The following is a 26455-nucleotide window of genomic DNA, read 5'->3' as shown; positions in this document are numbered from 1 at the left end:
GGCAAGCGGGTTCAGGGACAGATTAACCCCAACGAGGGCCCCTGGGCTGGTAAGTTATGCTAAAGGCCCCCATAGCGCTTGTGCACGCGGCATTTCCATGTTTTTATCATCTTTTTGACTAAAATGTAACTAAATCAATGGCCAATGAAGGGCCCCAGGAGCCCTTTTCAGGGTGTCAAACCCAGTACCGCACGATCCAATTTCCTCAAAGGGCCCCTGGGCCACGGCCCCACTGGCTAATTTGTGCCTGAGCGGGTTAAGATGTCGTTTTGCATCTTTATTGGTGTGCCTGCTGCGTTACATTGTGTCAAAGCCAGACCTGATGTCAATAGTTATTTAATACAACTGTGGAAGTTCTGTAATAAAACAGAGGCAATATAATGCTTAATGAAATCAAGTGACTTTTACTTCTAAACAAAACACAAAGAAAACAAAATAATATGCAGATCAGGTAACGTTTTGATCACTGGGATCTCACTCTGGATCAAGAGCGCCTAAAGTCTAAATTGTAATCTTCAGGAATGAGTTCAAAGCCTAAAAGGCCGAACTGATTTGTGTTTGTTACATAATGTTCCAATATGTTTTGTTTTATTTTCTTATCTATGAATTGTAATGGTTTGTTGTTGGATGTTCTTTATATATTGTCACCCTAAAGCACTTTGTGAACACCGTTTTCCAAAAGCGCTTTATAAATAAAGTTTATTTATTCAGTTATTATAATAACATTCAATGACAAAAAACCCCCCACAATTAAATCATGAAATCATTAATCAGTCATTTGTGTGACAGTAAATCACAACGGTGACTAATGTGTACATTCATGTACATAATACATACTAATGTGTACATCCATTAAGAGTACCGTACTTGCGTTCCTATTGCATATTCGTACCATTCACACATAATAATTCTACCAACTTTCATAATTCCGGTTCACGGTAATATTAATATTAATATATTATTCATGATTGTGTACATTCAAAATAGTTTTCTTCAAACACTCCTAAAACACTCGCATATCCATCCAAGCTATACAACTAGTCGCAACTCCTTTTAAGGACATGTCACTCCAATGCAACTCCTTGCAACAAAACAGTTTTAAGGACATGTCACACCAATGCAACTCCTTGCAGCTGCCATTGGGGATAATGGTTGCATGCAACAATGTGCCTAAAAGAGTCTGTGTTTGTTTTGGTTAGCGGTATTTGGTCTTCTGATCTCCTTCTGTTTGGTCCACCTGAGAGTCCTTCCTGTTACAGTCAGTCACACCACTAAATGTGCATCAGGTCACCAGTTTAACCGTAACACCACCATGCCAGAGTGAGCGAGTGTGAGTGAGCGAGCGAGAGGCCCATATTTTGGGGTGTTGTAAAGTGTCCAATGGGTTGTGGCGCCTCTTATGGCTGCCTCCGTCACGATGTCATCGGTGTGTGTGTGGGTGTGCGCGTGTGTCTGTGTGTGTGTGTGTGTGTGTGTGTGTGTGTGCGTGCGTGCGTGCGTGTGTGTGGGTGTGCGTGCGTGTGATGTAACGTATGCAGTCAAGCACTTCAGATTAATAAGGCACTTCAGCATATCGTCTGTCGGATGGAATCCTCATAATGTCCAAAAAAGCAAAGTTAGAAGTTCGATCTGTTAACTTTGATGCTTCCGTGTCTGACGCTGTAGTGTGATCATGTAGTGACACACCTGTCATGACGGGGACCAAACAGGTGTTGCAAACAAATGTATCACCGTCCAGATAAATTGAAACACCTGTGTTGGTTCCTAACATGGCAGGTGTTGGACTACATTTGAAAGTCGGGAATTTATGAAAAAGAAAAAAGACGGAGATGAGGTTTCTGCCCGACGACAGTGACGACATAAAGCGCTAAGATTCACCATTAACACTTTGAGTTCACCTCGCTCCGGTTTGTCGCCATCTGAAATACTAGTAGCAGGAACGCCAACGCTAGCGTGCTAAGGTGACGTCCATCTTTTCTCCAGAAAATGTCTATATTCCAATCGCGATGACCGCAAAATCTGAAAAGATTTAAAAAATGCCAAATAGCGAGCCATTCTTATATCGATATAAAACAGCGAGTCATTCCTATATCGATATTAAACAACGAGTCATTCTTATATCGATGTGAAGCAAACTAAAACAAGTATACTCGTCCTGAGCATCGAATGTGTTAACGCATTCATTGCTAAGGACTTCATTACCGTTTATTTCATGAAATCCCCGATGGGACGTTTTTAATGTGTTATTGAGCTTTGCATTAAATAATAATCATCTCGCTTATATTTACCGTAAAGCAGGTCTCCCGGTTGCTAGGCAACCCTGTGCTCACTGTGTTTTGCCCGGAGCAAGATGGCACACAATGCTGGGGCTCGCCGCTCTTTATAGCCGCTTATCTGGAAGTTACGGCTCAGATTGAACTGGATTGAACAACGATAAATCCCGCTTACCACGCGGTTAAAATAGTAATGCTTCTAAAGACTCTTAAATAAGACGAGCAACACATTAGCTTTAGCGGATTTTGGCTAAGTATTTTTGGAATGATCTTCTTCTTCTCCAAGCAAAATAGAATGGGAGTCATTGGTGGCAGTAGCCAACAGCACCCCCAGTGGCACCGTATTAAGACTGAACATGGTTTTAATCAGACATCCGTCCCACTAGGGGGCGCCACCCTCTCATTCCTCCTCCTCATCCTCCTCTTCGTCCTCCCGTATGGTGACCGTGACGCGGTGCCAGGCGTTGCTCAGCACTCCCCGGAGGTTCCAGATGGGGGCGACGGTGTCCGGCTGCATGTTGTAGCTGCTGTCCACCGCCTTGCACACGATCTCCATGTGTCCTCCGGGGGCCTCCGGGCCCCCCCCGGGGGCCCCGCGGGGGGGCAGCGGCACCGTGGCCTCCCACAGCTTCCAGCCCCAGGCCCGGCCCGGAAGAGGGGGAGGAGCCTCGGGGTCTCCACCGATCAGCTGGGCCACGCACCACGTCTTCCCGCCGTCCGCGGACACGTCCACGCGCACCACCTCGCGGCCTCCGCCGGACCAGGCGTAGCCGCGGACCTGGAGGACAGTTTTTAACATGTTTTATTAACCCTCGAGGAGTTTTCGGTTATTTCGGTGGTCAGGACTAACTCACTGTCAGCTCCTGGGCGCTGCGATCCACCACAGCGCCCTCTGCTGGCGTGGTGATGGCAGACTGGATGGGCAGCTCCTGGATGGCCGGGGCAGATGAGAAGTCCACCGTGTCCCAGTCGGTGCCGGGAGAGAAGCCCTTATAGTCGTTCTGCTGCCAATGGCTGGAGGACTCCTCTGAGCTGACGATCACCTTTAATACATTAACACATACACATTAATACTAGAACTCTCCTCTAAGCCGACTATCACCTTTAATACATGAATACTTATTATTTAACATATTTAACTTAGTCGCTCTGCTGCCAATGGCTGGAGCTCTCCTCTGAGCTGACAATAGTTGAGGAGCTTAGGGATATTTCATGCTAATTAGACTAAAAGCGCCACATTTTGCACAGATTGTTTATTGTTTATTGTAAGGATGTAAGGATGTAAGGATCCCCATTAGCTTTTGCCTTGACAAAAGCTAGTCTTCCTGGGGTCCGACACAGACAAACATTTAACATTTAATAAAGGCAATACTTACAATTGTTTACAAACACTAACTCAAAATAAAACATAGTAAAATAAAATATAAAAGAAATAAAAAAACATAGGAGAAATAAAAAAAAACACTTTCAACAAATTATACATTTGAATTCTTATTTTTCCCAGGGTTACTGCGGTATGGTTGTCTTGACTACAGAATTACAGATGTAGTCCAGGACTCTAATGATGTATCTACAGATGTAGTCCAGGACTCTAATGATGTATCTACAGATGTAGTCCAGGACTCTAATGATGTATCTATAGATGTAGTCCAGGACTCTAATAATGTATCTATAGATGTAGTCCAGGACTCTAATGATGTATCTACAGATGTAGTCCAGGACTCTAATAATGTATCTATAGATGTAGTCCAGGACTCTAATAATGTATCTATAGATGTAGTCCAGGACTCTAATGATGTATCTACAGATGTAGTCCAGGACTCTAATGATGTATCTACAGATGTAGTCCAGGACTCTAATAATGTATCTACAGATGTAGTCCAGGACTCTAATGATGTATCTACAGATGTAGTCCAGGACTCTAATAATGTATCTACAGATGTAGTCCAGGACTCTAATAATGTATCTACAGATGTAGTCCAGGACTCTAATAATGTATCTATAGATGTAGTCCAGGACTCTAATAATGTATCTATAGATGTAGTCCAGGACTCTAATGATGTATCTACAGATGTAGTCCAGGACTCTAATAATGTATCTACAGATGTAGTCCAGGACTCTAATAATGTATCTACAGATGTAGTCCAGGACTCTAATAATGTATCTATAGATGTAGTCCAGGACTCTAATGATGTATCTACAGATGTAGTCCAGGACTCTAATAATGTATCTACAGATGTAGTCCAGGACTCTAATGATGTATCTACAGATGTAGTCCAGGACTCTAATAATGTATCTATAGATGTAGTCCAGGACTCTAATAATGTATCTATAGATGTAGTCCAGGACTCTAATAATGTATCTATAGATGTAGTCCAGGACTCTAATAATGTATCTATAGATGTAGTCCAGGACTCTAATGATGTATCTATAGATGTAGTCCAGGACTCTAATAATGTATCTATAGATGTAGTCCAGGACTCTAATGATGTATCTACAGATGTAGTCCAGGACTCTAATAATGTATCTACAGATGTAGTCCAGGACTCTAATAATGTATCTATAGATGTAGTCCAGGACTCTAATGATGTATCTATAGATGTAGTCCAGGACTCTAATGATGTATCTATAGATGTAGTCCAGGACTCTAATAATGTATCTACAGATGTAGTCCAGGACTACATAATAATAATAATAATAATGAATGACCTTGCCCAGCCACTTGACGTTGCGGGCCCCCACGGTTCCAGGGACCACGGCCCTCACAGGGTATCCGTGGTCAGCAGGGATGTCGGCTCCGTTCATCTCATAGGCCAGCAGAACGTCTCCCTCCTCGCTCACGGCCTTGCTGAGAGGGATGGAGGCTCCGTAGGTGGTGCCCGTGATGTCACGGTCCAGACCCTCAAACTGCACGTGTCTCGCCCAGCGCGCCACCTCGGGGCCATAGCCCGCGGCCCGCAGCACATCACTGAGGCGGGCACCGCTCCACGTGGCGTTGCTGATGGCGGCGATGCCCCAGTTCAGACCCTTCACCTGCTTCACCCTGTTCATCTCTGAGCGACGGTTACCTTTGAGGATAAACATTAAGACTATTTAGACCCTTCACCTGCTTCACCCTGTTCATCTCTGAGCGACGGTTACCTTTGAGGATAAACATTAAGACCATTTAGACCCTTCACCTGCTTCACCCTGTTCATCTCTGAGCGACGGTTACCTTTGAGGATAAACATTAAGACCATTTAGACCCTTCACCTGCTTCACCCTGTTCATCTCTGAGCGACGGTTACCTTTGAGGATAAACATTAAGACCATTTAGACCCTTCACCTGCTTCCCCAGGTTACCTGGAAGGTACAGGGTGGATACAATTTAGGCATTAATCAGACGCTCTTAATCCAGAGCGATTAACATTAAGCAAGAACAAAAAGCATGGCAATTACATCACATACATAAAAAGTAGTTATCATGAAACATGCGTAAGCTAAGAACGTAACAGTGTAGTATCTATATAATGAAACTATACTATATTATACTATACGATTTAGTCAGTCTTAGTCATTTGGAAAAATGCTTAATTAGTCTTAGTCAGTCTTAGTCATTTCTATCCTTGATAGTTTTAGTCGTCGGAAACTCCTAAGGGTTTTAGTCAGTTTTAGTCATTTTAGTAAAAGGTTTTAGTTTGTCAAAAGTTTAATCTCAAAATTAATAATTTATATAGAGCTATATAGAGTACCCAAAAATGCTTTACAAGGGGGACATGATAAATCAAAAACAACTTTATTAAAGGAAAAACACTAAGTAAATAAAAATAAATAGCTGGGGAAAGTAATATTGAAGGTTTGGATGGTGGGGGCATGTCTCTGAGAGTTTTGGGGAATGCATTCCACAGGGTTTGGGGCGGGCTTCAATTGGTGCAGCAAATAATGACATGACCATAAGAAAACACCTCTGTTTCTCTTCCGTGGACATACAGTAACAGCCATAGCAGATTTTACATTTTATTTGGCCATAACCGTTTAGTTAGAAACTACGTCATCTGGTCGGGTACTTGAACTGCTACTGGGAGTTGGAATAACATTAGCTAGCCTCTGATCCATAGTGTTAGAAGGAGGAAAGTAGGCTTTCACATCTTTTTCATGTTAAAAACGAGGGGCTGCACAGCCTGCACTTCCGCGGGTGTGAGTGAGGGCAAAGGATCAAATTAAGTACCATATAACTCCTATGGTACTCCTAACTACGCTATCGACCAGAGCTACTGTTGTTGATTGACGTTAGCTTCGGCTCGGTGCATGTTTCGCATTGAGCCAATACTGGAGGCTTGACGAGGTGCGGTGATGTGAATTATTTATTGAATAATTGCACACAACTGTGCTGTAATCCACGCTATCATCGGATAGCCTTTTAAATCCTATTTCCAATCCACGGGGACAAGCAAAGTGATCTCAGCGGCTTCCGCCAGTCGTGTTATTGTCTGAAGAGGACACAGAGTCGAAATGGGACGGTGTGTGTGTGTGTGTGTGTGTGTGCATGCATGCATGCAGATGGGCGTGACCAACAAGGAAAGGAGAGAAGGATAGCGGCGAGAGCAGTGACATTATTGGCGGAACATTTTCATGCATTTAAAACTTTGTTCGTCAATCCACTAACATTTTCGTCTAGCCTCGTCTTGTCAGCGATAACACACACACGTCTCGTCATCGTCATCGCGTCAAACAGAGCTAATTAGCTCGTCAGCGTCAGTCTTGTCCCGAATTATTTGAGTGTAGTTCGTTTTAGTCCGTCTTAGTCCTGGAAAAAGAGGCGTTGACGTCGTCATTTACGCTATCGTCAGTCCTGATGAAAACAACACTGGTGCTATGACTACATAAAATGCAATTCTAGTGCCGTCTACATAACAAGCTATAAGTCTCTATAAAATGCTATCTAAGTCTACATAAAGTGCTATCTAAGGGGCTAGGGCAAGTGCTACGGGCCATGATGGAGTCTGAAAAGGTGGGTTTTCAGACTACGGCGGAAGATTGGGATTGAGTCTGTAGTTCTGACTGCAATGGGAAATTCATTCCATAGTTTAGATTGGGAGTGAGTCTGTAGTTCTGACTGCAATGGGAAGTTCATTCCATAGTTTAGATTGGGAGTGAGTCTGTAGTTCTGACTGCAATGGGAAGTTCATTCCATAGTTTAGATTGGGAGTGAGTCTGTAGTTCTGACTGCAATGGGAAGTTCATTCCATAGTTTAGATTGGGAGTGAGTCTGTAGTTCTGACTGTAATAGGAAATGTATTCCATAGTTTTGGAGCCAGAAGGGAAAAGAGTTTGGGACGTGTGGAGCGTTTTTAGTGAAGGTTTGTAGGGTTCGATCATACTTAAACATTAAGATCCATTACCTGCACACTGCAGCGTGGCTGTGATGGTGTGTTTGGGGAAGCGGCTCTTCAGCTCATCCAGGGACAGACTGAGGACCCCTCCCCCGGGGAGCCCCTCCACCCTCAGCCGGTAGGAGCGGGGGTCCACGGCGGGCACGGGCAGGTGGTTCCTCTTGAAGAACAGGGCGGTGGGCGTGACGTAGCTGTCGGTCAGCAGCTCGGGCGGAGGCTCCGCGTTGAAGGGCTTCAGGCTGTTGACCCTCAGGGCCGGGTGGCGCTCGGGGTCACCAGAGTAGGGGTCAGAGGTCGAGGCCTGCTGCTTCTGCTGACGCCTCTGGTCCTCTGCACTCAGCTCACCCACCTAAAGGGTTAAAACCACAACCTGGGGTTAATCTAACTAACTAACTAATTAACTAATTAACTAACTCTGCACTCAGCTCACCCACCTGGGATTAAAGAATAGGGCTGTAACGATACGATATGTCTCACGATGACACATGGACTGATACATGGATTGATACATGGACCATATTGGTTCATTCATGACGATACGATACGATACATCATTGATATACAATCATTGATATATATATGATTGTAAATCGATACATTAACTATTCAGCAAATACATTAAATCTGTGTGAAACATGTGGATAGTGCAGGCCTTCTAAGGGAAAAAGGTCTACTGTAAGTGTCAGATACTCTAAAGAGTTCATAACAGTGGCTGATAGATCCATGAACTGATTACATTACAGAGGTGACGTCTGCAAGGTCAATTATGATTTATGACAACACTAAAGTTTCCCCGTTATGAAAATAAATAGAATACACATTTGATAAATGGTATATTGAGGGTTAATGAATAGGCATACTGCTGTCTCTAAATGTGTTAATGTATCTCCAGAACATGCTCCTGGTAGTGAAGACTCACCTTGTATTCCTCTAGGATCTGCAGAACATGAAGCTCACCTTGTATTCCTCTAGGATCTGCAGAACATGAAGCTCACCTTGTATTCCTCTAGGATCTGCAGAACATGAAGCTCACCTTGTATTCCTGTAGGATCTGCAGAACATGAAGCTCACCTTGTATTCCTGTAGGATCTGCAGAACATGAAGCTCACCTTGTATTCCTGTAGGATCTGCAGAACATGAAGCTCACCTTGTATTCCTGTAGGATCTCCAGAACATGAAGCTCACCTTGTATTCCTGTAGGATCTGCAGAACATGAAGCTCACCTTGTACTCCTCTAGGATCTGCAGAACATGAAGCTCACCTTGTATTCCTGTAGGATCTGCAGAACATGAAGCTCACCTTGTATTCCTGTAGGATCTCCAGAACATGAAGCTCACCTTGTATTCCTGTAGGATCTCCAGAACATGAAGCTCACCTTGTATTCCTGTAGGATCTGCAGAACATGAAGCTCACCTTGTATTCCTCTAGGATCTGCAGAACATGAAGCTCACCTTGTATTCCTGTAGGATCTGCAGAACATGAAGCTCACCTTGTATTCCTGTAGGATCTGCAGAACATGAAGCTCACCTTGTATTCCTCTAGGATCTCCAGAACATGAAGCTCACCTTGTATTCCTGTAGGATCTCCAGAACATGAAGCTCACCTTGTACTCCTGTAGGATCTGCAGAACATGAAGCTCACCTTGTATTCCTCTAGGATCTGCAGAACATGAAGCTCACCTTGTATTCCTGTAGGATCTGCAGAACATGAAGCTCACCTTGTATTCCTCTAGGATCTCCAGAACGTGCTCCTGGTTGTGCACGGCGTACAGCGACCAGAAGGGTTCGATGGCTCCGCCCGCCGCCAGCAGGATCTTGTCGCCGCCCGGGTGCATGGCCACGAACTCCGTGATGTCATAGACGCCGCCCTTGTAAGTGACCCACACCCCCCCGTCCTGCACAGAGCGATGCTTGGTCACCTCATCCTGGGTGTAGACGGGGAGGGGCCCCCGGGGGTCCCCGACGCTGGTGGCTGCCCGCTCTGTCTGCAAAACAATACGATGAAATGAAATTATATATATTTTTTTATATATATATGTTTTAATTTACCGTTTACATATTTGACAAACAGTTTTCAGAACACCAAACCGTATTCTGAATACCGTTTGTCAAATAGGAAATTAGAATTCAAATGGCCGTAAAATACACGGACCCATGCTGTTGGTGTTGTGCATGGTGAGATGTGTGCAAACGGTGTGGTTTGGTAGGAGAAGGCGGACAAAGGATGGGGTGTTGTGTTGGATATTAAAGGATGGGGTGTTGTGTTGGATATTAAAGGATGGGGTGTTGTGTTGGATATTAAAGGATGGGGTGTTGTGTTGGATATTAAAGGATGGGGTGTTGTGTTGGATATTAAAGGATGGGGTGTTGTGTTGGATATTAAAGGATGGGGTGTTGTGTTGGATATTAAAGGATGGGGTGTTGTGTTGGATATTAAAGGATGGGGTGTTGTGCTGGATATTAAAGGATGGGGTGTTGTGTTGGATATTAAAGGATGGGGTGTTGTGTTGGATATTAAAGGATGGGGTGTTGTGTTGGATATTAAAGGATGGGGTGTTGTGTTGGATATTAAAGGATGGGGTGTTGTGTTGGATATTAAAGGATGGGGTGTTGTGTTGGATATTAAAGGATGGGGTGTTGTGTTGGATATTAAAGGATGGGGTGTTGTGTTGGATATTAAAGGATGGGGTGTTGTGTTGGATATTAAAGGATGGGGTGTTGTGTTGGATATTAAAGGATGGGGTGTTGTGTTGGATATTAAAGGATGGGGTGTTGTGTTGGATATTAAAGGATGGGGTGTTGTGGATATTAAAGGATGGGGTGTTGTGTTGGATATTAAAGGATGGGGTGTTGTGCTGGATATTAAAGGATGGGGTGTTGTGGATATTAAAGGATGGGGTGTTGTGGATATTAAAGGATGGGGTGTTGTGGATATTAAAGGATGGGGTGTTGCGCTGGATATTAAAGGATGGGGTGTTGTGCTGGATATTAAAGGATGGGGTGTTGTGTTGGATATTAAAGGATGGGGTGTTGTGCTGGATATTAAAGGATGGGGTGTTGTGTTGGATATTAAAGGATGGGGTGTTGTGTTGGATATTAAAGGATGGGGTGTTGTGGATATTAAAGGATGGGGTGTTGTGGATATTAAAGGATGGGGTGTTGTGGATATTAAAGGATGGGGTGTTGTGTTGGATATTAAAGGATGGGGTGTTGTGGATATTAAAGGATGGGGTGTTGTGCTGGATATTAAAGGATGGGGTGTTGTGGATATTAAAGGATGGGGTGTTGTGCTGGATATTAAAGGATGGGGTGTTGTGTTGGATATTAAAGGATGGGGTGTTGTGCTGGATATTAAAGGATGGGGTGTTGCGCTGGATATTAAAGGATGGGGTGTTGTGCTGGATATTAGTGTGGCAGGACGTCATTATTGTTGCTTTCCAGATGAACACCTGCACTAGTACACTATATCCACTAGATGGCACTAGTGGCCTGTGGCAATACGCTAACAGAGCTGCCGCAAACAACCCTTCATTTATACATCAGGAAGAATTACATTTATCGACTGTAAATATGGTTTGATCACACAATGGTTACATTGATTGACTGTATGACCAAATATGGTTTTATCATACAATCAATGGTTACATTGATTGACTGTATGACCAAATATGGTTTTATCACACAATGGTTACATTGATTGACTGTATGACCAAATATGGTTCGATCACACAATGGTTGAGATTAAATCAACTGTGCTCACATTAATTATTATTACTAGTCCTTACCCGTTGTGAGATATTGCCCCCCCCCCCCCCCTAAATATCTTTAATAACGTTGATTTTAACTTAACTATAATATATTTGTGTGTTTTTTTAATGAATAAAAACAGCACTATAACATGAAAGTATTCATACAAATGCATGGTAGGGATGTTCATGGCTTGAAAAGTATGAACTGTGAAGGCCCCCAGTTTGACACGCAGCACAGAAACTATGGACAGTCGCACAGATACTCCCAAATGTATTCTGTGAGTCGCACAGATGAAGTTATGGAGCATTTGCGTCCAAAATGTGCACAATTCTGAGCTCTGGCTTGAGAAAACTCATGACTTTTGCAACCTGTGATGTTGTGAGTTTATCGATTAGCTGTTGTGAGCTTGTAATTAGCTGTTGTGAGCTTGTAGATTAGCTGTTGTGAGCTTGTAGATTAGCTGTTTTCGCCGGAGCGAGCGCTTCTCCCCAAAAGCATGTTTTTGCAACAAACGTTTGACATTTCCGGAAAATCTATCCTGACGCAAATGGGCGTGGCCTATATGGGGGGAGAACATGTGAGGGTACCTACCCTAGGTCCCACGGGGGGGGGAGAACATGTACTAACCTTGCTGTAATAGAACCCATAGGCCAGGACAGCGCCTGTCCCGGCCAGCAGTCCTGCCAGGGCATGCCTCCAGGTGGTGGCGCTGTGGTTCCACTGGTACTGTTGTTGACCTCCTGACTTGTGGTTGTGCTGCTCAGTGCTTCCCCTGCTGGAGTGGAGGTCTGCTGCAGCCCAGGCGCCGGGAGCCAGACCTAAGGGATTTCTAGGGACACACACACACACACACAACACCTTTAAGTCCAGGGGTCCTTGGGGGTTCCAGGGGGTCCCCAGTAGTTGACACACAACACCTTTAAGTCCAGGGGTCCTTGGGGGTTCCAGGGGGTCCCCAGTAGTTAACACACAACACCTTTAAGTCCAGGGGTCCTTGGGGGTTCCAGGGGGTCCCCAGTAGTTACAGTAGTCCCCAGGAATAGTAGTTAACACACACCACCATGGGACATTTAACATGTCGATGACAGTTTGCAGAACGGGTTCATTGGGTTCATTTCAAACTAAATCAAGTCAACACAGAAACTGTTATTGTTGACGCTCCATGATGAAGCATTAATTACACTGGTTTACAACACGGTCCACCATGTTCAATTCATCACATTTACAAATATACACTTCTATAAAAACAGGAAATCATCATATACAGAAAGTAAAAAAGGGAAAAACATGTACAGTACTTATGGGGAAAAGGGTGTGGGGGCGAAGGGGGGAGCTCAGACTTTACGGGGCCCAGTGTGGAATTGCAGCCATCTGTAGGTTCAGTTTTGAAGGAGTCTAGGGATTCAAATGTTCTTTTTTCTTTGTGGCTTTAGTCTTTTTTTTCTATTTATTTTTGAATAGAGGGATAGGGTGACAGTAGGGGGAGAGATAAGGGGGGGGGGGTGACATGTAGCAAAGGCCGTCGGGATCGGTTGTCGAACCCCCGCGGCACACCGCCAGACCGCTGAGCCACGGCCCAGGCCGGGATTCACATGTCTTAATGGCTGTTGGTAGGGCGTTCCACACTTTAGTGGCATAGGGCGGCTGTGGCTCAGGAGGTAGAGCGGGTCGTCCAATGATCCCTGGGTCGGTGGTTCAAATCCCGGCTCCTCCTCCTGTCCACATGTGGAAGTGTCCTTGAGCAAGACACTGAACCCTACACTGCCTCCAATGAGTCGGTCGTGTGAGCTCAGCTCGCCACCGTCGGTGTGTGAATGTGGGAAGTGAGGACGCTGGCGTCGACTGTTCACCGCTTCACCTCCCAATGTATGAATGAAAGAACCTTCACCTCCCAATGTATGAATGAATGAACCATTGTAAAGCGCTTTGAGCACTTGGAAAAGCTCTATAAAAATGCAATTCATTATTCATTATTATAGGAGCGAAATAAATGTAGTCGCTTGTTTCAGCCGAATCTGGGTTTGTTGAATTTCCTTTGTTCTCAAAGGCCCGTTTTCCACAAGCTCACAATGTGCTTGTAGATCTGCTATTTTCAGTGTAAAATGACTTATACTGGATCTCTTGTCCACTAGTATCCTCATAATAGTTCTGCTATTTTTCAATAGCTAAAGAGTGACCAAACAGTGAGTGAGTGACCAAACAGTAAAGTAATAAAAGGGACGATAACAGTCAGTAATTCAGAAGCTGGTCTGATAAAACATTTAGGAGAAGTTCCTATTTTGCTCCTGTTGTGAGATAATGATTAACTTCACCAATAGCTAACCTGAGACTGGCTGGATTTCAAACACTGAGTCAATCTAGACTTCTAGAGGATGTCCTTGTATCAACTCTGACCTTTGTGCAGGTCATTCATCGCGTGACTAAAATGCACGTTACTGTGTGTGGATCACAGGACAACACTGTGGTGACCAGATGTCCCTCTGGGACGTGGGACAGTCCCTCATTTACAATACTTTCCAGGCGTCCCACAAACTGAGACCCTGTCTGTCCCACATTGTGACTGACAGGCATCAGTGTTCACATTGAGACCCTGTCTGTCCCACATTGTGACTGACAGGCATCAGTGTTCACATTGAGACCCTGTCTGTCCCACATTGTGACTGACAGGCATCAGTGTTCACATTGAGACCCTGTCTGTCCCACATTGTGACTGACAGGCATCAGTGTTCACATTGAGACCCTGTCTGTCCCACATTGTGACTGACAGACATCAGTGTTCACATTGAGACCCTGTCTGTCCCACATTGTGACTGACAGGCATCAGTGTTCACATTGAGACCCTGTCTGTCCCACATTGTGACTGACAGGCATCAGTGTTCACATTGAGACCCTGTCTGTCCCACATTGTGACTGACAGGCATCAGTGTTCACATTGAGACCCTGTCTGTCCCACATTGTGACTGACAGGCATCAGTGTTCACATTGAGACCCTGTCTGTCCCACATTGTGACTGACAGGCATCAGTGTTCACATTGAGACCCTGTCTGTCCCAGATTGTGACTGACAGGCATCAGTGTTCACATTGAGACCCTGTCTGTCCCACATTGTGACTGACAGGCATCAGTGTTCACATTGAGACCCTGTCTGTCCCACATTGTGACTGACAGGCATCAGTGTTCACATTGAGACCCTGTCTGTCCCACATTGTGACTGACAGGCATCAGTGTTCACATTGAGACCCTGTCTGTCCCACATTGTGACTGACAGGCATCAGTGTTCACATTGAGACCCTGTCTGTCCCACATTGTGACTGACAGGCATCAGTGTTCACATTGAGACCCTGTCTGTCCCACATTGTGACTGACAGGCATCAGTGTTCACATTGAGACCCTGTCTGTCCCACATTGTGACTGACCGGCATCAGTGTTCACATTGAGACCCTGTCTGTCCCACATTGTGACTGACAGGCATCAGTGTTCACATTGAGACCCTGTCTGTCCCACATTGTGACTGACAGGCATCAGTGTTCACATTGAGACCCTGTCTGTCCCACATTGTGACTGACCGGCATCAGTGTTCACATTGAGACCCTGTCTGTCCCACATTGTGACTGACAGGCATCAGTGTTCACATTGAGACCCTGTCTGTCCCAGATTGTGACTGACAGGCATCAGTGTTCACATTGAGACCCTGTCTGTCCCACATTGTGACTGACAGGCATCAGTGTTCACATTGAGACCCTGTCTGTCCCACATTGTGACTGACAGGCATCAGTGTTCACATTGAGACCCTGTCTGTCCCACATTGTGACTGACAGGCATCAGTGTTCACATTGAGACCCTGTCTGTCCCACATTGTGACTGACAGGCATCAGTGTTCACATTGAGACCCTGTCTGTCCCAGATTGTGACCGACAGGCATCAGTGTTCACATTGAGACCCTGTCTGTCCCACATTGTGACTGACAGGCATCAGTGTTCACATTGAGACCCTGTCTGTCCCACATTGTGACTGACAGGCATCAGTGTTCACATTGAGACCCTGTCTGTCCCACATTGTGACCGACAGGCATCAGTGTTCACATTGAGACCCTGTCTGTCCCACATTGTGACCGACAGGCATCAGTGTTCACATTGAGACCCTGTCTGTCCCAGATTGTGACCGACAGGCATCAGTGTTCACATTGAGACCCTGTCTGTCCCACATTGTGACTGACAGGCATCAGTGTTCAAATGCCCCAATAGTTAGTCCCCTAATAGTTGTCTTTCTGTTGTAAAGGACTCGCATTCTCTCTTTTCCTGCATTATATATTTTTAAGCCTATTAAAATAACATGAGAAATATCCCCTAAACTTTAGGGCCTAAAGGGCTTAGGCTATACTACCAAGACGGCTATATCACCCATGACCAAAATTAGCATTTTTAAACAAAATGTGAGACTCCAGAATGGATTAATAACACAATGATAGTCCTATGGTTGAATATGACATTATGGAATTAAATATCAAGTTGTTAACCCCGCCCTGTCTCACACAAATGAACAGTTTGGTTCTGGGGTTCTGTTCACCCTAGACAATAAATACATCATCATAATCATTTTTCGACCGCGGTAGAGATCATAGATTTCACAATATCACGCCAGACTTTCCGGTCCTTCATTGCCACCCCCAGTTCCTGCTTACTGATGTCTGTGTCCCTATAGCGATGACATGAGAGGGAACGACAGTTTTCTACCTCTGGTCTGCTTTGAGGCAGGACTCCAGAGAAGAAGGGAAGATATAACCTCATTGTCAGCTCTGTAGCAGTGGCCGGCAAACTGTGTTCTTCTGGATCGGACTAGTGAAGAGACACAGGGAAGGTTGTCGAATATTAGATTAGTCGACAGATTTTGCGCTCTCATTAGAAGGCGGGTGTAAGTGCCATCCAACCATTTCTCTAGTCTCTAGTACACATACAATTATATTACCTTTGTATAAGTCTGACAAGACTGGGACTTTGTGGTCCCAGTCTTGTCAGCCGTTGACAGTGGCTACGTTTACATGAGCAGTTAAATCCCCTTTTCATTCCGAATAGAAGTTCAATCCTATTAAACGTTGTTATGTAAACACCTACAAAAACGTACATCCGAATGAAAACGCTCGATGCGATCTAAAAACCATTCCGATGTCACTGGCCGGATTACTCCGATTTTCAATGCGATTGAAAGAAAATTGGACTCATGTATACACTGCTTCGGATGTAAATTCATTCTGGTCTTTCTGAGCATGCTCATTCTCTCATTTCCATTGCGCTCCAACTCCAAGGCGCTCATAAGCCTCATATCCAAGGCGCGCCGAGGAGTTTGCACATAGAGCGCGTTATTTCGTGCATTTTGTGTGTGTGTGTGTGTGTGTGTGTTCAACGGTCTCTCTCTCACACTCTCTCTCTCTCTCTCTCTCTCTCTCTCTCAAAAATAACGAGCGACCCGATACAATAATTATCAGTGTGTTGCGTGCCCTGGCCGTGCTGTAGATAATAAAGTAGGCTACACATAAAAACGAGATGATCACCTTCCCAGCGGAGCAGGTGGGGAAAAAAAGACGGTAAACATGTATGTCCGTCCCTATCCAAGCAGCAGCCTCAAAACTACTGCGGAATGAAATGATGGGATTTCAAAGTGTCGTCTTTCGTCTGAAAGTCACAATGAATGAACTGCCTATATTTTATGTGTCCAACAGATGGCGTAGTTTCACGTGAATTAACATGTATCATGTCTTCTATCACTTCTCCATATAAACACTCATTCGGAATGACCATTTCCCATGTAAACTCGCGGCAAAAAATATTACATCGGATGTATTTTATTCAGAAGTATTTATTCGGAATGATCACCCTTCATGTAAACGTAGCCAGTGTCTGTCTGTCTGTCTGTATAATTTTACTGTACCTGTGTGTATTGTTGAGCGGTCCCAGTCTTGTCAGCCGCTGACAGTGTCTGAGACGCAGCATTGCATTGGTGTTCTGGAGGAGGGAAGACACAGTAAGTAGTAATAGTAGTAGTAGTAGTAGTAGGAGTAGGAGTAGGAGTAGGAGTAGGAGTAGTAGTAGTAGTAGTAGTAGTAGGAGTAGGAGTAGGAGTAGGAGGAGTAGGAGTAGGAGTAGTAGTAGGAGTAGGAGTAGGAGTAGGAGTAGGAGTAGGAGTAGGAGTAAAAATCACATTGCATTTTCAAATTCGAAAATGAAAATGCAACATGATTTGCTTTTGCTTTTTCTAAATTGCATTTTCATTTTAATATTCTCCCCAAATTAGCAGGCACAATTTTGAAAATTTAAAATCAAATGATCTTTTATTTATAATTGTAATTGTGTCATGGAATGAGGTAGCACATCTGTGGATTAAATGTAAACGCTTTTGCATTTTAGATTTATTTTTGTCTCAAGAAATGCATTAATTAACCTGAAAATTAAAAAGCATTTCTCTTGACTTTTCGTATTTTGCCATTTCATTTCAATTTTGGCAGCGTTATGCTTCGATAGTTTTAAAATGGAAGATGCTTCTAATCATGTTATTCCATTCTGCTACTTGAACCAATTTAGTTTATGACAATTCCATTGTTAGTTTGACCACTTTAAATGCTCTAAAATAACCAACAACCAAATTACGGACGATCTACAAGATTTACAAGATCTACAAGCTCTAGATCTACAAGCTCTAGATCAAATCGGCTATTTTTGATTTGACGTAATAGTATTACTCAAGTTAAGTAATATACTTGGTTCTGCCCCTAGAACAAACATCACAATGTGCTTTCTGAACGCCTGGCAATAAACTAAACAAAATAAACCTATCCCCACATGAACCAGGAAAGGAGTTTTTAAGAGTATTTATTACGCCATAAACTAAATGTACGGCCAGACCTCTGTCTCTCCAGCTTGTGTTTGGCCAGAGTTACACCCTGGTGAGTGAGTGTGAAAAGATATCCATAAATGTCATGGTTTATGAATACAACAGGCAGGTTGGTTATGAAATATGAAATAATGGTAGCCAGTGCCTTACATCATAAATACAACAGGCAGGTTGGTTATGAATTATGAAATAATGGTAGCCAGTGCATTACATCATATTTACAACAGGAATACAACAGGCAGGTTGGTTATGAATTATGAAATAATGGTAGCCACTGCCTTACATCATCTGAGTCCTTCAACTCTTTTCAGATCAAGGCCCATTATTCATTTATTGTGCATTTGTGGCATGGATGGACCATCTGATGGCCTATTGATGTTGCTGCTATTAGCCAGGAGAGATAACAGGTTGTATTGATGTTGCTGCTATTAGGAGAGATAACAGGCAAACGTTGATCAAAATAACAATTATTTAACATTTTCTAATTGTGTGTAGACTACTAGACTTATTGTAAGTAGAGTAATGCACATGGTTTTTTAATGTTTCTTTTTTGCAGCTTTCGCTGCCGACCTTTTCGCTGCCGACCTCTGAGCCATGGCCCAGGATGGACCTCTGAGCCACGGCCCAGGATGGACCTCTGAGCCACGGCCCAGGATGGACCTCTGAGCCACGGCCCAGGATGGACCTCTGAGCCACGGCCCAGGATGGACCTCTGAGCCACGGCCCAGGATGGACCTCTGAGCCACGGCCCAGGATGGACCTCTGAGCCACGGCCCAGGATGGACCTCTGAGCCACGGCCCAGGATGGACCTCTGAGCCACGGCCCAGGATGGACCTCTGAGCCACGGCCCAGGATGGACCTCTGAGCCACGGCCCAGGATGGACCTCTGAGCCACGGCCCAGGATGGACCGCTGAGCCACGGCCCAGGATGGACCTCTGAGCCACGGCCCAGGATGGACCGCTGAGCCACGGCCCAGGATGGACCTCTGAGCCACGGCCCAGGATGGACCGCTGAGCCACGGCCCAGGTGCAGATGCAGATGTTTAACAATAATTTATTTTCTCTTGGGAGCGTACATTTTGTTTCATTTACACTCTTTCAAAGAGTTAGAAATCTATACGGGTCCATTTGGTAACCACCTGGAACCCCCTCAAGGACCACTGGTGGTCCATTTGGTTACTAACTCTATGGGGACCATCTGGAACCCCCTCAAGGACCGCCAAATTCTAACTTTGTGTCACTTGTTTCCCCGTAAATTAAATAATAGAAAATGGTCGATCTACAAGCTCACAACGCGCCTCAAAGCAACACACTGTGAACTTGTAGATCAGTGATATTGTTCCATAAGTTTCCCCCCAGAATAGGGATGCTAGGAATCATGTGCTTAAGCTAAATTAACCTTGATATGAAAAGGGTTGAAAACCACTGGATGAGTGTCTGCAACTTAGAGACATTTCAATAAATAACTACAGTTTGTTCATGAAACATATCCTTGTTTTTTTTGTGTCCTTTTCATTACCAAGCAACAACCAATGGGATGACCCGATTCCCTCCACTCCTCCACATTTGACTAACCAGGGGTTACACCGCCAACAGCCAATTAGGGTTAAGAGGGGCTTGTGCTCATTTGACAGGCCAATCAGGGTTAAGGGGCGTGGAGGAGGGGCTATAATTTATTGGCGTCATTGAGGGGTCAGAAAACATGCAGCCTGGAAGGAGAGAGACAAGCTGGAGTTGGAAATACATTGTTTTCAACGAGGGCGGCGCAAATAACAGCTATTTTAAGCATGTGTGCAACATGACAACTGTTTAAAGTATTGTACAGTGACAAGTGACAACTAAAGTCTCTGTAATGTTTATTACTATTTACTACAAAAACATTATCTAAAACTAAGGGATTTAAGGGATATTTCCCTTCAAAAACACTTTGTCATAATATTATCTTCTACTCAGGTTTATGTGAACACCCCAGACAGTTTTTAAGTTGCTCGATTCAGTATTTAGATATTTGATATTAATTTTAACCACGATAGATTCATCGAAAATACCTGTTTTCTTTCCCTGGTGACTGATATTGTCCTTCTTAAACAATTTACAATTTAGGCATTTAGCAGACGCTCTTAATCCAGAGCGACTTACATTAAGCAAGAACAAAAAGCATGGGAATACATCACATAAAAGCATTTATCATGAAACATGCGTAAGCTAAGAAAGTAACAGTGGAATATCTATATAATGAAACTATACATATAAACTATACATATATACTACTATGCTATACATATGTACTATGACGTGCTATGACTACATACAATGCAATTATAGTGCTGTCTACATAACATGCTATAAGTCTGTATAAAATGCTGTCTAAGTCTACAGAAATGCTATCTAAGGGGGTAGGGTAAGTGCTATGGGCCATGATGGAGTCTGAAAAGGTGGGTTTTCAGACTACGGCGGAAGATTGGGAATTTGGGAGTGATGCTGCAGTTCTGACTGCAATGGGAAGTGCATTCCACAGTTTTGGAGCCAGAAGGGAGAAGCGTTTGGGACGTGTGGAGCGTTGTCCCGGCGATTTTAGTGAGGGTACTTCCAGCTTCCCTGCGTTGGCTGATCTGAGTGCACGGGAGGGTTTGTAGGGTTCAATCATACTTGCAAGATATGGGGGGCAAGATATGGGGGAGCCATACCTTTGGTGTTTGAAGATGGTTTAAGTGGAATAAAGTATATTTTCTAATCCACAATAAGAGTCTCTATAGTATAATACAGCCGGTGGTCAGCTCACCACCGGAGCGGTGGTCACCTCACCACCGAAAATCCAGACTATGAATAGGCCTTTAGACATGGTGAACAACCAGAGCTATCAGTATCAGCCACCTCCTCATTTACAACCTGCTGGACTCATTTAGCTTATCAATTAAATCACTTGCTAAGTTGCTACTAAAGCTTAGCCCTGATAACAAACACCACAACGTACGGCTATAAAAGCTATAAATTATATCCTGTCACAGTAAATAATTTTATCCCACGAGATATATTTAATATTAATATATTTAACAGGCCACTCTTATGACATCGATAATGTAATGTATTATTATCACAACGATACACAGACAGTAGCTACTGAAGACACTGGTTCTCAAACCTCTTCATGTCAAGGACCCCCAAATTGACACTAATTAGCTCACATTTGAAAGGACATTCCAGGGACCCCCATAAGAGAAGATATTAACGTATTCTAGCAGTGATTCTCAACCAGTTACATTTCAAGGACCCCCAGTTTGACATCCATTAGACTATGGACCCCCATTTAATGGCATTTATATCTCAGAGGGAGACCTGCATTTATATTGTAAAAATCTATGTCAATTTAACTCTGAGGGTCTACAAATGGAACCAAATGGACCCGTTATAGAGTTACAGATCCATTGGGTTCCAAACTATCATTTAGCTGGGGACCCCCTGGAACTCCCTCAAGGACCCCTGACAGGCTGACACCACTGCTGCAGCACAAGTTTACAGGTTTCTGTTTGAGCTGCATCGACTTGCACTTTATTGTGTCATGACAAAATCATGAGAATAGGGAAGGTAACAAAAGGATAACGTCAAGATAACAGGACAACAATATCTTGGATTCTAGAGCTATGGCCCAGAACTAGATATAAGATAAGGTTCGTGCTCCAAAAGATAAATAAGAATAAGGCACAATATCACAGTCTGTCTTGTGCAAGTCAGCAGATATAATAACGCAGATATCAGGCAAGTGTAGCAATGTGTATTCATCATAAAGTGTAAACTTTGGTGTTTAAACTTTAGCATTCCTACTTCATCTATAGTGTGAACTGTGAACTCTAAACAACTATCTCTCTCTACTTCATCTATAGTGTGAACTGTGAACTCTCTCTCTCTCTCTCTCTACTTCATCTATAGTGTGAACTGTGAACTCTCTCTCTCTCTCTCTCTACTTCATCTATAGTGTGAACTGTGAACTCTCTCTCTCTCTCTCTCTCTACTTCATCTAGTGTAAAATGTAACGCCCGGGATTCGAACTCAGGCCTCCCATGTGAAAGTCCAACATCTTAACCACTAGACCAAAGGGACATCCCTGTGGACCGGGGGGATCATCAGAGTCTTTGAGCCATTGATACACTCTAGCTCTGGTCCATAGCCTTACTGCTGTTGTGACGGCATTAGAGCTATGGACCAGGGCATTATAGCTATGGACCAGGGCATTAGAGCTATGGACCAGAGCATTAGAGCTATGGACCAGGGCATTAGAGCTATGGAATCAGAGCATTAGAGCTATGGACCAGGGCATTAGAGCTATGGAATCAGAGCATTAGAGCTATGGACCAGGGCATTAGAGCTATGGACCAGGGCATTAGAGCTATGGACCAGGGCATTAGAGCTATGGACCAGGGCATTAGAGCTATGGACCAGGGCATTAGAGCTATGGAATCAGAGCATTAGAGCTATGGACCAGGGCATTAGAGCTATGGAATCAGAGCATTAGAGCTATGGACCAGGGCATTAGAGCTATGGACCAGGGCATTAGAGCTATGGAATCAGAGCATTAGAGCTATGGACCAGGGCATTAGAGCTATGGAATCAGAGCATTAGAGCTATGGACCAGAGCATTAGAGCTATGGACCAGAGCATTAGAGCTATGGAATCAGAGCATTAGAGCTATGGGTCAGAGCAATAGAGCTATGGACCAGGGCATTAGAGCTATGGACCAGAGCATTAGAGCTATGGGTCAGAGCATTAGAGCTATGGACCAGGGCATTAGAGCTATGGACCAGGGCATTAGAGCTATGGACCAGAGCATTAGAGCTATGGACCAGAGCATTAGAGCTGTGGAATCAGAGCATTAGAGCTATGGGTCAGAGCATTAGAGCTATGGACCAGAGCATTAGAGCTATGGGTCAGAGCATTAGAGCTGTGGAATCAGAGCATTAGAGCTATGGACCAGAGCATTAGAGCTGTGGAATCAGAGCATTAGAGCTATGGACCAGAGCATTAGAGCTATGGGTCAGAGCATTAGAGCTATGGGTCAGAGCATTAGAGCTATGGACCAGGGCATTAGAGCTATGGAATCAGAGCATTAGAGCTATGGGTCAGAGCATTAGAGCTGTGGAATCAGAGCATTAGAGCTGTGGAATCAGAGCATTAGAGCTATGGGTCAGAGCATTAGAGCTATGGGTCAGAGCATTAGAGCTATGGGTCAGAGCATTAGAGCTATGGACCAGGGCATTAGAGCTATGGAATCAGAGCATTAGAGCTATGGGTCAGAGCATTAGAGCTATGGGTCAGAGCATTAGAGCTATGGACCAGGGCATTAGAGCTATGGAATCAGAGCATTAGAGCTGTGGAATCAGAGCATTAGAGCTGTGGAATCAGAGCATTAGAGCTATGGAATCAGAGCATTAGAGCTATGGGTCAGAGAATTAGAGCTATGGGTCAGAGAATTAGAGCTATGGGTCAGAGCATTAGAGCTATGGATCAGAGAATTAGAGCTATGGACCAGAGCATTAGAGCTATGGACCAGAGCATTAGAGCTATGGACCAGGGCATTAGAGCTATGGACCAGAGCATTAGAGCTATGGGTCAGAGCATTAGAGCTATGGACCAGAGCATTAGAGCTATGGGTCAGAGCATTAGAGCTATGGACCAGGGCATTAGAGATATGGACCAGAGCATTAGAGCTGTGGAATCAGAGCATTAGAGCTGTGGAATCAGAGCATTAGAGCTATGGAATCAGAGCATTAGAGCTATGGGTCAGAGAATTAGAGCTATGGGTCAGAGAATTAGAGCTATGGGTCAGAGCATTAGAGCTATGGATCAGAGAATTAGAGCTATGGACCAGAGCGACATAAACTCTAAACAACTGTCATCTCAGTTCAACAAACCATGTGCATTGTGCAACCCAGATTCGGCACAAACAAGGGACTGAATTAATGCTCCTATGCCACAGACATATAGAACGCCCTACCAACAAGACATGCAAATCCCTTGACTCCTTCAAAACCGCTCTCAATACAGACGGCTGCAATTGGAAACTGGCCCCAGTAAAATCAGAATTTTCCCCCTCACTCACTGTATATGTTTTTTTTTTCCCTTTTTCCCTCCTTTAGGATGAATTCCTGTTTATGGCTATATAGAAGTGTATATTTGTACGCGTCTATATGTTTTGATGAATTGAACAAGGTGTAATGCTTTAGTTTATGGTGTCGTCCACTCACCTAACACAGTCTTTGAATTGAGTTGTTTTTGATTGATTGATTGAAATATGTATTAACAGTTTGTAGAATTTACAGTACATTTTAAGCACAAACTCAATACAAAGACTGTTAACTGTGAGTGGACGACCCAATTAAGCATTACACTTGTTTACAACAGGGTCCACATTGTTCAATTCATCAAAACATTTAGAGACATACAAATAGACACTTCTATGTAGCTAAAGAACAGAACAGGAATTCATCATATAGGAAGCAAAAAGGGAAAAGATACATTATACAGTGAGGGGAAATGGGGCGGGGGGGGGGGGATTCAGATTTTACAGAGGCCAGTTTCGAATTGCAGCCATCCGTAGGTGCCCTTTGAGAGCGGTGCTTGAAATGTGCTGTTTTCTGCAAACTGTTAATACATACTTCAGTCAGTCTCTGTCTCAATTCAATGCAATTTAAATAAAGGTGAGGGTGACCCTGTTACCCTGTTGACAGTAGCCCTGGTCCAGTTGGTCCAGTGCTCTGACCAGAGCCCAATACGTTCCCTCAGTCCCTACGCTGGTTCATCTCGCTACAGAATGAGCGTAGGGACTGAGGGACGTTTTGGGGCTACAGAATGAGCGTAGGGACTGAGGGACGTATTGGGGCTACAGAATGAGCGTAGGGACTGAGGGACGTATTGGGGCTACAGAATGAGCGTATAGGGACTGATGGACGTTTTGGGGCTACAGAATGAGCGTAGGGACTGAGGGACCCTATGGGGCTACAGAATGAGCGTAGGGACTGAGGGACCCTATGGGGCTACAGAATGAGCGTAGGGACTGAGGGGACGTTTTGGGGCTACAGAATGAGCGTAGGGACTGAGGGACCCTATGGGGCTACAGAATGAGCGTAGGGACTGAGGGACGTTTTGGGGCTAGCATGTCTGCGTTTAAAAGGTTTTACTGATGCTGCTGGATCAGGATGGATATTATTATAATTAGCTCTGATGGATATATTACAGCATAACAGAAGCTAGCCCTGTAAACATGACAGTCATGTTCCAGGGCTAAACAGAAGCCGGTGTTTAACTGCAAAGTAAACAACACCTTGTGATGCAAAATAAACCGAGAACAAAGTGAAATAAACTGTCTTCCCTAATAAACTGTGTTTGTTAGTGTTTCCCACTTCCCTCCTAAATATCATCATAAATAAACCACAGTATAAATCGTCACATTGGCTGCACGTTTACAACAATAAATGTCAAACAGTGAAAAGGATTGACATGACTTAATTGTTCTTCAGACATAGTTTAGCGTCACTTTTACCTCAAAGCTAAACATCAACTGTGTGTGTGTGTGTGTGTGTGTGTGTGTGTGTGTGTGTGTGTGTGTGTGTGTGTGTGTGTGTCCATCCGTACGCCACAGTACTGCTGTCTGTTAGCATCTCTCCTAGCCACAGTTGCTAACTCACTCACTCATCCAACAGTAAAAGTAAACACTCTTTTTTCTGTTGTCAGTTGAACTCGAGGCTGTAAAAACAGCTGCTGTTTCTACTGATAAATGATAAAGTACTCACCTCTACTTTAACAGAAGCTCTTTAATGAAAGTCCCACACAGTGACTGACTGACAGACACACGGTGTAGAGATGCGGTTTAGTTTAAACTGCGACGCGCTGTGTTTCCTCCCAGCAGAACTCAGCAGAGCTGTCCGTTACTATGACCTCGCCTCACCAGGCTTTCCACGTCGGAGGAAAAAAGTCCGTTACTGTCAGCCTGTTGTGTTTCCTCTAAGAGACTCAGAGCTGTAGTTGAGTAGAGTTGTGTTTCTTCACAGAGCAGAGTGACAGCAGAGCTGTAGTTGAGTAGAGTTGTGTTTCAGCAGAGCTGTAGTTGAGTAGAGTTGTGTTTCAGCAGAGCTGTAGATCTCAGCCTGTTGTCTAATTGTCTAATGTCTAATAATGTGACGTA

General features: G+C 44.1%; 1 protein-coding gene across 1 annotated transcript; it reads right to left on the bottom strand.

The window, feature by feature from the left end:
- Positions 1–682: 682 nt before the first annotated feature.
- suox (sulfite oxidase) lies at positions 683–26239 on the bottom strand. The gene is made up of 8 exons (XM_083789274.1): positions 26064–26239; positions 17319–17392; positions 12022–12223; positions 9363–9629; positions 7655–7994; positions 4983–5341; positions 3128–3316; positions 683–3051 (listed from the first exon to the last, which is right to left on the bottom strand). The coding sequence occupies exons 2-8, from the start codon at positions 17378–17380 to the stop codon at positions 2674–2676; spliced, it is 1797 nt and encodes a 598-aa protein (XP_083645400.1). The 5' UTR covers positions 17381–17392; positions 26064–26239; the 3' UTR covers positions 683–2673.
- Between the last annotated feature and the right edge of the window lie 216 nt (positions 26240–26455).

The sequence above is a fragment of the Protomyctophum parallelum genome (assembly GCF_964188405.1).
Source record: "Protomyctophum parallelum genome assembly, chromosome: 18".
Classification (NCBI taxonomy): domain Eukaryota; kingdom Metazoa; phylum Chordata; class Actinopteri; order Myctophiformes; family Myctophidae; genus Protomyctophum; species Protomyctophum parallelum.
Note: the sequence above shows the minus strand (reverse complement) of the source record. Positions and strands in the feature narration are given on the sequence as shown.